Source organism: Diorhabda sublineata, chromosome 6, assembly GCF_026230105.1.
Source record: "Diorhabda sublineata isolate icDioSubl1.1 chromosome 6, icDioSubl1.1, whole genome shotgun sequence".
Lineage (NCBI taxonomy): Eukaryota > Metazoa > Arthropoda > Insecta > Coleoptera > Chrysomelidae > Diorhabda > Diorhabda sublineata.
Window position 1 is genome coordinate 11,570,889 of NC_079479.1, and position 12,865 is coordinate 11,583,753.

Genomic DNA, 12,865 nt, shown 5'->3' on the forward strand with positions numbered 1-12,865 from the left:
AATACATGCACATCTCAAAAATGAACAGTTAAAAATTGAAAATAGCCACATTGAAAAAGTATAGAAATACAAATATCTATGAACTTGGATTAATTCGAGAAATGACAGCACTGAAGAGATAAACCTAAGAATTGAAATTGCCCGCAGTGCATTTCATAAAATGAAAAATGATGAGATGAGAATGATAAAATATTACATATACTCGATCCCTCTAGAGGCAGCTACTTTGAAAAAAACGGGTAGCCTTCGTAGCCCGCAAATTAGAGTACTTCGGTTATGTAATGAGGGAACTATGATACGAATTCCAGAGCTATAGGACGATGAAGAATATCACGGCTGCGAAAAAGATGGTACTTTAAGAAGAAAAAGTATCAATTGCAAGTAATGAACAAAATGTTTGACGTTCCGGCAACAAATTTAACTTGTTCAATACTAGTTGGTGACGAGCAAAAATGTTTTCAATATAATTTGGAGCATATGGACACGCGCATGTCAAAATATTTTAAATCGTGTATCAAACTTTATCAGGTCGTGAATTATTTTTAATATGGAGATGGAGTATTGAGTCGGTAGTGGAAATAAAAGTGAATAATCCAGTGAAACTATCTAAACACAAAAATGATGATTTTCTTCTTTTCCCTACCAAATTTCAAGGTGGTGTGCCACCAGAAATTGTTGGATACGTCTTCGGGATATATTAGTAATAGTCAAGTCATGCGTAATATACTGAAATTCGAAATATGATCATACTATACTGCTGGAACAAACCTATAAATACAAGGGGAGTCTTTCCAGCTAAATAATAGTATATTTTTTGCTATCAGGAAAAAATATGAAGCTATCTTCAATTTTAATGAACATAATAGTAGTAATCTTCCTCGTTCTAACTTATCGACCATGTAACAATTAGTAACTGTTGTTGATTTCCATCCTACTAGTTCTATGCTCAAAATAAAACATCTATTCCAAATTTAAGCTTATACCATTCATTCATTTTGCTCGTGAAATTTTTTGCTACTGTACTGAAAGAAACTCACTCATTTTATTCAATTCTGATTCCATACATAATATATGCAAAATATATTCTCACCGATGTCTCTTGGAAAATGTTCCAGCAGAATAAGTTTGGAGCGTTTCAAATAATCTTTGAAGCAACAATGTTATCTATAAATCAATATATTCTGCCATAACAAAATTAGAATACAATCATAATAATTATGAATTTTTCTCAATTTCAGGTGCCCAAGTACGGTAGTAACTGTCCAGAGTCCCACGGAACAACCAATTTCCCTTTCTTCTTGTCACTCTCAAACCAATCTCGAATCTTCTGTCAGACTTCCACATATGTCTCGACTTCCGTTCCCTCACGGTCTACCACGACCCGAATGCCACTCACCAGTACCTAGAAGAAAACAAGCTCGACCTCGAAGACGATCGGGAGATCAACCTCAAGATCTTTCGATTCCATCATCTAAATCGAATTCTCCTTCTGTTGCTACTACCTCTGCTGCTAGTTCTACAGCTACTGCTACCACCACTGCAACTGCTACCGCTGCCGCTGTTTCTGTTACGGTTGTTGAAGAAGAAACTGCGGAGAATCTTTGTATAAAAAGACCGAGTAAGGAACAATTGTTCTCAAAATAAGCTTTGACCACCAATAATGCTTTATTATTTTTTGTAGAAGAACCTAGGAGAGAAGTGAAAAAAGAAAAGTCTAGGTCACCGGAAACGAGTATTGGAAGTCCTGAAATGGATCTGAGCTTGCCCAGCACCAAGGATTTTCGAACGTCTCCAATTAATATGCACCACCCTGTAATGAACCTCAAACAAGAAATCGACAGTCATTCACCTTTACCCTTCCCGCCCATGCCGTCTATTTCTGCGTTAACCATGACACAGCCTCACAGTAAATGTAAGTACAAATGGAGATTTTGGAAATAATATATTTTAGAGTTATTTGAGAATTATCCATGTAGATTGTACAAGGACCTTAAGGTCTACCCTATCAAAAGCATTTCTACCTTGATACGTAATAGCAAACCTAACCAATTTTTGCTAGACCTAGTTCCGTCAGATGCTAGCTGAAACAAGAATTGGATATTTCTTAGATCTCACAGCATTAAAGTTTTTCCAGAACTATTTGGAGTGGTACAGTTGTGGAAACATTCTCTCTTGTAGTTATTCTATCTAGTGAAAGGCGTTTCTTTATTGGCTTCTCCATTATTCTTGATTTCCGAATGACAGAAAATCCGATTGAAAAAGATCTTAATCAGACTTTAAGCCCTAGGTAAATGGGATTACTGTGGTCTTGTTTGAGTTCCTGGCACAAGTTACTCTCGAATTTTCCTCTATTAAGAGTATGTTTTACTATTAAAATATTAATATTCGCCCCATTCTCATACTGAATGTAAAACAAATAGAATGAGTGCCGAAATTTAAGTATCTTGGTTCAGTCAAAACGCTCAAAATCTAAACCCCCACGTCAGAATAGGATTCATGGAATGTTATGTGTGGTAAAAACTGATGTACGGAGTGGAAACTTGGACCTTGAAAGCTCAAATGATAAAAAAACTTGAGATATTTGACGTATCTTAAAGTTACCCTGGACTGACAGAATCACCAACGACGAAGTACTAAGACGCATTGGTCGCAAAAGCAAGCTGTTGGCGATTATTAAAATAAGAAAAGCATCTTACATGGAACACATATTACGCAACGACAAATACCTACTGCTACAGAGCATAATGCAGGGCAGAGTAGAAGGAAAGAAAGGCATCGGCAGGAAGAAGAAATACTGGCTGCATAACATGAGAAAATGGACAAATCTCAGCGTCGGATAATTGTTTCATGTTGCGAGGGACATTGACAATTTAAATAAAATACATGTAGAAAATAGATAAGTTTCAAATTGTGGCTCTAATTCTTCTTGCACAAATTCCAATATCTCACTCCATTTAAAATTTTGTCTTAGAATAATGGTTATATTATTTGATATCCTACAATCCTTGCCAAAACATTTTATTTTTTTGACCGTCTAGTAAGACTTTCCTTCAACAATTACACATTTTCTCGCGCAGTACTTTGCGAAACGGTTGGTAGGTCTGGATATTTTTCCTAAATGAACCATATCAAAGCATTTGTTAAAGCAATACCGTATTTTTGTTCGATAACAAATTTCTAGTTTTGCTGAAATGATAATGTACTTACACAAGTTGTTCAAGTATCATGAGATGTCAATTGAGTAGAAGTTTACACACCCTATACAAATGTAATAATTTAGTATCACATATCCAGATATCTCTAAATTATGAATCTTAGATTGATTATTATTATATATAAAAAGTGAGTTTTATGTATGGAACACCTCAATTATCTCGGAACCGACGATTTTTATAAATTTTTATGTGGGTATTGTGATATGGTGGTATCTACATTGTTGTCAGATCTTTACATTTTCCGAAAAAATAATGAATTTTGTTATTTCACATGGATCACCCTAAATATATTTCTGTACCTAAATGCCATAATTTCGAAGTTATAGCTACATTTACATTATCTTTAACAAAGTTACAATAAATATTGTACATTTAGATAGCTACGATTGAATAAACTTGTTCAATTTGAATATCCTTTAATAATTCGTATGCTAATATAAATATCGTAACAAGGTCTAGTGTCAGTAAGTTAGTAAAAAGTTTAACGAAATTCGTATAGTAAAATATTTATCCAAATCATGGCACAGAAAAACTGCATCAACTGGAAACAAATCGTTAAGTTTTTGTGTCATATTATAAGACGATCCACACTTAAGTACTAGACAAATATCCAGGGAACTTGATATTTCACAAATATCCTTTAAGAAAATTTTACGTGATAAGAAATTCCATAAATCTTTTACTGAACTTTTTCACTAATTTACTGACAGTAGATCTTGTTATGGGATTTCGGACAGGATATAAATTATTAAAGATATTACACGTTTCTTGTTGACTTCTACGACTATCATCATATCCTAATATCAGTTAAATATCAATAACTTTTTCAGATAAACGATCCATTGTGACTTTCAATAAGAATTCATTGAAATGTCAAATTTGTTCTCATGGCAGTCATAACCACCTAAATGTATTATTTTAACTTCTGCGGAGATAACGCCAATGTAGATATAACTCCGAAATTATCTCATTTAGGTATAGGGAATATCTGATGAAAAATAATGAATATTTCTTAAGGATTTCGCTTTGCGAAAACCCTAAGAAAACCAATTGTAATAAATATAACTATAATAACTTATTTTTCCGGAAAAAGAGAAGATTTGACAACAATGTAGATACCACCATAAAACCGGCCGTATCACGAAACCCTTGCGCACAAAAATTTATAAAAATGGTACAAGACGTTTCTGAGATAATTGAGGCGTTCCATATATAAACCTCACTCTGTATAAAAATGTGATTGGAAATACTAATTGGAAGAACCAACCATTTATTCAAGAATTAATGATCTTGTATTTTTTATTACTTTTACCCTCTTTATTTCTCAGTTCATGTCTTACTTTATACTACATTTTTATTCAGTTACTGTGTACTTGAAATCTATTTAGATAATACGTAAATAGTTTTTATTTCTAGAAGAACACCATTTAATATGAAATTATTCGACAATAGCCAGTGAAATGTTCCTTTTTTTTTTCTTTGTCAATAATAATTACTTCTAGCAATCGACTATAACTGAATATTAAGCTTTGATAATTAGTTCTGACAATTCAACTATAACCAAATAACGAATGCATTTTCTGCACTTTTTTCCAATTATCTTTATTTTATACAAAATAAATTTGCGGTATTAAAGTTAAGTTACAACGTTAACGTTTTTGACTTTCTCATTTTGTAGATATAGGTTTTTAATTCATTTCTCAAGATATATTGAATAACATAAATTGATAACAAGTAGCCGTAATTCAGTAAATATAAAAACAAACTAAAACATGACTTGTACCTGACAATGAGAAACATTGTTTGCGATAGTTGTTCAAATTATAAGGAAAAAGATCAGTGATAATTAGTTAGGCTAATAGAACTATCCAACTATCAGGTCCTGAATTTAGATGCTGAGCTATTCAAAAAGCAAAAACTGCATTGAAAGAAAATAATTATCCGGAAAACATATTCAAAAAAAAATAAAGATACTAGAATCAATTAAAAAGCAAAACAGACTAAACTATTTCGTGATACCCGATGATGACACCGAACTTAAAATGGTTCCCTATTGCAATTTAGGGCATTAATGCTTTACCCATTATTTTTCATAGAGTCTAATTTGTTGACTTACCTCACTATGATAGTCCAGTCATTTTAGGTAGATTTAAGCAATAATTTCGGAAAATTGAAATACCCAGCTTTAAATTCGTTTAACCTGGTTCATTTGACATCCTAAAACTCTTCTCAAAACTCACATATAATTCGAAGTGAGCAACTTTAAAAATCGGTGTGTCAAAAGTAAAAAAAATCGATTTTTTACAAATAACTCGTTTCCTATGGGTTTTATGCTATTTGTATTTATTATCAATATTGTAGAGCATTAAATTCTCTACAACTTCTGATTAAAAATTTTTTCATACGGCGAATCGTTTCTGAGATAGAGGACAGATAGCGCACGTTTGGAATCCCGTTTGAAATCAACTGGTAGTTATTTACATTTTTTGATTTGATGATGATGAAAAAATTTTTTTAATCTCAAAATCTTACAAGCGCGCCTGATGTGAGCAATTCCTTTCCATGGCTGATTCCAATCACTCTACTAATTTGAAAAAGTCTCTTATCTTTGCGACTCAATTTAGAGTCCATGAGGAAAATCTAAAATCAACTTATGTAGTTATCGAATATTCTAACAATCTTTAAACTTTTGAAGAGAAGATAAGAGAGTTTGTGAATGATTTGGAGAAATATCAAATATTTAGTGTTCAGTTTTATGATCCTTGATTTCTACTGATAAATAATTTTATGCTAATTTTCATATTTCAGCTGTCTTCTTTTGCATATTATATAATGATAATTTATGTTTCAGTTTTTGGACTCGACTCTCCCTTGGGATTATTTCCTCCTGTACTTGAAAGCTGTAGAAATCCTTTATTTGACATACCAGATCCAAGATCAATACCTGATCAACATGCGTTGGCCAAAAAGAAAAGTAAGTAACTTAGATTTATTACTAGTAATTCACTGGCCGACAATATTTTCGTGACACAGGCGAGACGTTTATTTTTAAAATGGAAATACCCGTCCAATAATAGAAAAAATATTTTTTAAGCACTAACACGTACCACTTTTCAATAGTTTAATTATCCCTGTTTATATTAGCAGGTAGGTAATTTTATAAAGTAGCGGTTAATATCGGTAAATTTTATGGCCGAAAAAATACCTGAACTGTATTATTCAAAATGATAAACATAAAATAACATAAAAAATTAGTATTCTGTTAAGTTTCATAGTGAGTGGTTTGCTGTTCATAGTGCAAAAAGTGATTTTAAAGACGTAAATGTCGAGTCAAATGCGCTGCAGCTGCAAAACTTCTCCTGACCAATTTTGCTATATTTGTGGAGAATTTATGGTGAAATCACAAGCCAGACCATTTTTCGAAAATGTGAAAAAAGCGTATTTCAAATATTTTGGTACTTTATTTGGAGACCAAGACAAGCAGTGGACCCCCCATACGTGTTAGTTGTAGCGTTTCATTGATGTAGTGGATGCATGGGAAGAAAAATCGTGCCTTTTGCAATTCGAATGGTATGACGGAAGCCTACTAACCATTTTGACGACTGCTATTTTTGTTTAACAAAGGCTGCTATACGACTTGTTCCCCATAACGAAGATTTACGAGTACCGATTGCGCCTTTAAATTCACAAAATATTGTTTTAGAAGATACTGGAGACAACGTATCATTAAGAAGCTCCGAAGAACAATGCAACGACTCTATTTTTACTCCAAGTACCAGTTCCGGCGAGCCACATTTGATTGTTCAAAGTGAGTTGAATGCTATAGCACGTGATTTGGGTTTATCAAAGCAACAGTCTGAACTTCTTGCTGCCCGTATTAAGGAATGGAACTTGTTACCCAAAGAGACAAAAATTACGACCTTTAGAAAAAGAAATGCTACATTTTCTGCATTCTACAGTATGGAAAATTCGTTGTGTGCGTGTACGAATATTGATGGTCTAATCAAGGAACTTGATATTGAGCATAATCCCAGTGAGTGGCGCCTATTTATTGATTTGTCTAAAAACAGTTTAAAAGCAGTGCATTTATACAATGGAAACTTAAAACCGTCTATACCAGTTGGTCATTCTGTGAAGATGAAAGAAGCTCATGAAAATATTCGCTTGCTTTTAGACAAAATTAACGGGAACAAGTGTAAGTTGCAGATGTGTGGGGACCTGAAGATGGTTCGAATTTTAATGGGACTTCAGGGAGGGCTTACGAAACATTGCTGTTTTCTGTGTCGATGAGACAGTGGGGCAGTAGATCAACACTATGTAAAAAAATTGGCAAGCAAGAAGTGAGTTTCAACCGGGATCTCAAAATGTTAAGTTTATACCCCTCGTAGATCTCAAAAATGTTCTTCTGCTCCCCCTTCACATTAAACTTGGATTGATGAAAAACTTTGTAAAGGTTATAGATAAAGAGATAAAATACCTTAGAGAAGTCTTTCCTCAGTTGAGTGAAGCCAAATTAAAAGAAGGTTTTGTTATTTGGCCACAAATAAGAAAATTTGTGAACGATGACAATTTTGCAAAAAAGTTCACCGGACAGGAACTTAGAGCGTGGAAGGCATTTGTTAGTATAGTGAGGGGATTTTTGGGCAATAATATGGATCCAAACTACCAACAGTTAGTTGATGAACTAATAGACGACTACAAATCCCTTGGTGCTCGAATGTTATGGAAAATTCATTTCCTCCATTCCCATCTGACAGTATTTCCCAAAAATTTGGGAGCTGTCACTGATGAACAGGGTGAAAGGTTCCACCAAGATATTAGGACAATGGAAATTCAGTATCAAGGACGATGATATTCGTCCATGATGAGTGATTACTATTGGTTTTTAAAAAGAGAAAGTGCAACCCCTATTAAAAGGCAAAAGTAGAGCTAATTGATATTAAAACTGTTTTCTCAAGCTTTTGTTTTTAATAGATGTGAGGCATGTTTATTAGATGTAAACTATAAATATTGTCAATATATACGAATCAAAAAACATGAATTTATTTTTTGATACATATTAAATATTTTACCATTGAATGTAACTTAAAAACCTTACGTGTTACAATTATTTTTTTCTTATTTTCGTATTTGTATAGGTCCATTTCATCACAATATGCTATTCATTCTTGTGTTACAACAAAACTTTTTTTTGTCGACCAGTGATTATTAATTAGAGCATTATATTGAAGGACCAGTAATACGATGTTTTTGGTCGGCAAAAATTGTAATAGAGTATTAACTATTAAAGCTACTTGCTTGATTTGGAATGCATATAGCACTAAGGAGGAATAAGTTCTTGACCTTGATTTTGGTAACATAATCACTAAATTTAGAGTAGCTTAAGATAAAAATATAAATGTTTTAACTTTTATCATTTTTATATACCGAACTTTTTCCTTAATTGTTTTTATGAAATAACGTGTAGTATTGATGCATTCTTAAACTAATTAATTTTAGTACCATTTTAACAAGTTTCAGTTTGTTGTATTTTCTAAATATTTACTGCTTATATTTTTCTGAAGTGGGAAGACCAAAAGGTCAGCACTCAGCGCCTAGAGGAGGTCCACCAAGATCATGGACAAATGGTGAACTAACTGAAGCCCTCCAACAAGTATGGAATAAAAAAATGACCACTAGCCAAGCCTCAAGGATATTTGGAATTCCATATAATTCTCTTCTAATGTATGTTAGAGGAAAATATGGTAAGTTCAAAAAGCATTCTATCAATTAATAGCTATAATTATAACTTGACAATATAAAATTTCTATCTATCTGTAGTCAATTGTATTCAACTCTAAATAAAATAAAAGTTTTATGGAAATTGACAACTTCTTCATTATCAATTTTAGGAAAAACGTAATAGTTCATAAAAATATTTACATAATCTGAAACAACTGTCAAAACTAATACTAAATGTAAATGCTTTGTAAACTTGCAGTAATAGCCCCTCTAAATTTTTTCATTTTAAGATATCAATTATGGAGGTATGTATATATTATACAGAGTGAGTTTTATGTATAGAACACCTCATTTAACTCGAAAACGGCTTGTACGATCTTTATAAATTTTTGTGCACAACTTTTTTTATACGCATCAACCACGCAGGGTTATTGTTTGAGGTTTGATACATTCTATCGTTAAATCTAGATTTTACTACTTAGTTTGCAGTCTTTCAGGTAGTTCATAAGTTTCTTTGGGTCTTCTTGAAGTAGTTTCTCCGGTGAATATGGTAGTTGATTCATTTTTCGTTCGTTGTCATCTTTTAAACAGTCGATTAAGAGGTGTTCCACTGTTAATTCACTATTGCACATCTCGCACGTTGGTTTGTGATTTCCCGCTAATAGGTAATCATATATGATATCCTTAGACTGGAGAGGATCACTTCTTCCCTTCTACTTATGTTGTTGCAGTTATAATCGTGATAATTTTTAAGGGTTTCGTAAGGTTCGTGTTGGTTTTGATTTGCTTTTCCTTGCCATTTTTCTTGGATTTTTTCTCAAGAAAATGCTTTGAAATCTGTATGTACTATATAGTTACTTTTTTCTAATTGCTCGTTGTTGTATGCTTTTTTTGCTAATCCACCTACTTTTTCATTTCCCTCTATTCCGATGTGGATGGAACCCTCATGAAATTAACATTTATATTGTTGCTTCCGCAAGTGAGTCGCTCCTTCTTAATATGAATGGCAAGAGGATTGTTGGGATATTGCTGGCAGATTGCCGTTGGTGAATCTGTTACCATAAGGATATTCTTGGATCCAATTTTTTTGAAATTCCTTGAGTGCTTCTAGAATGGCAAACAGTTCAGATGAGTAGATGGATGTGATAGGAGGGAGTACAAAGGATTTGGACACGTTTTCGGAGTAGAAGACGGCTCCAGTTTCATCTTGATTTTTCGAAGCTTATGTTTATACCTTATAAAAGTTTTGTTGTTTTATTACGTTTGTTGGTGTTTATTGAGTTATGCAAGTTCTTGGTCTGCGGTAGGAAAATTTGGAAATAACAGATTCATACTGGATAGATATATGTTGACTCTGTTATAGAAAGGAGGAGTAGTTGAGTTGGTTTTTCAAATCGTTCAGATACGATTACAGGATTTGATATTTGATAATACAGAGACCGCGTACGAGATGCTCAGATATTGTCTTCGGTAAGAAAGTGGTAGCTCCCCAGTTTCTTTTAATAAGATTTGGATGGGACTTGAACGATGTGCACCAAACAGATGCGGAGTGCTGTGTTCTGAATGAATCCCATGCATGACTTTGTTATTTCAAATAGATCACGAGTATCTACAATTATGGTGATTTAAGTTTCCATTGATACAAAAACTGACCTCATCGCAAAAGATAACATTACTTAAAAAATTTGGATCGTTTTTATTGTAACATTTTACCAACATTAGGTTTGCAAACTCTTCAAGTCTGTAAAAATCGTCATCTGACAACTCTTGAATCAATTTTACTTTGTATGGATGAAATTTATTATCGCGTAAAATTTTCATTACAGATGCTCCACTAATTTACTAACAGTAGATCTTGGTATGGGATTTCGGTCAGGATATAAATTATTAAAAATATTACACGTTACTTGTTGACTTCTACTCCTATCACATAATCCTAATATCATTAAAATATCAATTCGTTCTTGTTCAAATAAACGATCCATTGCTATTTGCAATAAACTTCAACAATAATAATTTATTGAAACGTTAAATTTGTTATTGTAGTTATAGCTCCGAAATTATGGCATTTATGGTGTAGGGAACATTAGATGAAAAATAATAAGTATTTCTTAAATATAAAGGGTGTTTTTTTATTTTTCTGGAAAAAAGAAAGATCTGACAACAATTTATATACTACCATAATACTGGACGTATCACAAGATCCTTGTGCACAAAAATTTATAAAAATTCCGAGAGAATTGAAACGTTCTATACATAAAACTCACTCTGTATATCAGCAAATAAAGAATAAGTATAGAGCAATATTTATTGTTTGTACGTTTATCTATTATAGATATAAATAAATCCATCAGTATTTAATGAATATTTTATGTATGTAACTAGTACATATACAGATGAATCTACATAAGTGATTATACGTGGGGCTTTCAGTATATTTTTTGCATATCAGAAATGCTATATGTACAGGATCCTTTCAGTTTTCCGAAACTTATACCGTGGAACCAAACTTCGTTATTTTAAAGGGAATGCTATGATTTTCATAAATTTTTTTGAATTCTACTCAAAGTTTCAATATAACTTTATATGAGGCATTGTATGCCTGAAGTCCACCATTTTCTAATTATTTCACAATTTTTGGACACATGCGACCTTCCGCTAAAAAAATTATATTTTATAAGTTTAAGTGAATCAGGTCTAATATTTTTGAAATTTGAACAAATAACACTTACAGCTTTCAAAATCTGTGAAAAAATTTATATAGGGTGTTCAGAAAATAGTGCCTAATTACGCTATCTAAAAACATCGAAAACTCAATTTTTTCAAATAGCAACCTCCATTTTGCTCATTACCATTGAATTCAACGCTTTAAATTGAGGGAACTTCGTTAGTAAATTCATATATCTCAAATTAACGATTTTTGTAGAAACTTGAAAAAACTGAAACTTTCATGGTTTTTAATTGTCACCTGCCGATGGCGAATAACGAACAAAAATATGTGAAAACACTACACCAAGATGAGAAGAACAAAACTAAAAATTAAACTAAAGTGAATGTTCGAAATTAAATTAAGTTTTCGAAGTTTTTAGATAGCGAAATTCGGTAGCATTTTCTGAACACCCTATATAAATTTTTGTCAAGGTTTTTGATTTTTGAAAGCTGTTATTTGTTCAAATCTCAAAAATATTAGACCTGACTCAGTTAATTATAATTTTTTTAGTGAAGTCCACTTCTGGTATAACCGGAAGTGTCAGAAAATTGAAATTATTTTAGCTGAAACGAGCATTTCGGAAAACCCACGCCATCAAATTTTTAGAACACTAGTCGAAGTACTTTCCATATGAATATATATTCAGCTCGTCGTGAAGGACCCTGTATATACATAATAGAAATTATTTAACTGATTAGAGTGAAGTGAGTAATTTTTTGTGTTTAACTGTAGTACCCTGGTATCTGAAAAGTACTGGCTGTCTGAAGCTAGCAGGTGTGTACACAGTCCAAGCATACACTTTTTCATCAATCGGATCTGAGATCATACTTTAAAAGTTCAGAGTACTGATATTTGAGGTTCCCACAGCTACTTTTCAATAACATTTTAATTGTTTCATCAATTGAAAAACTGATGAACATAGAAGTCTATATGTCTGGTTCAAAATTAATATTTTGATAAAATAACATTAGAAACATATTCTTTGAAAACTATTTTTCACAGAAATCAATCACTTCAAAGTGAAATTCATATTTCTTGACCCAAAGACCTCGAATATGACTTACGAAATAATATTTGATAGTTGTATTTTGGGTATTAGGGCATGTAGAGATTTCTATGAAATACTACTTTTTCCTAAAATCGCTAAAAATAATTACCATTAGTAATATGACTTACTAAATTGGAAACTTGTTTTCTCATTTGAATTATTTCCAAAATT

General features: G+C 32.3%; 1 protein-coding gene across 2 annotated transcripts in view; it reads left to right on the top strand.

The window, feature by feature from the left end:
* LOC130445064 (protein jim lovell-like) overlaps positions 1-12,865 on the top strand; it is a 322,057-nt gene that overhangs the window by 292,810 nt on the left and 16,382 nt on the right. For both annotated transcript variants that reach the window (XM_056780555.1, XM_056780556.1), the window contains 4 exons: positions 1,239-1,618; positions 1,682-1,912; positions 6,067-6,189; positions 8,780-8,959. In XM_056780555.1, the coding sequence (XP_056636533.1) occupies positions 1,239-1,618; positions 1,682-1,912; positions 6,067-6,189; positions 8,780-8,959 (914 nt within the window). The remainder of the gene's footprint in view (positions 1-1,238; positions 1,619-1,681; positions 1,913-6,066; positions 6,190-8,779; positions 8,960-12,865) is intronic.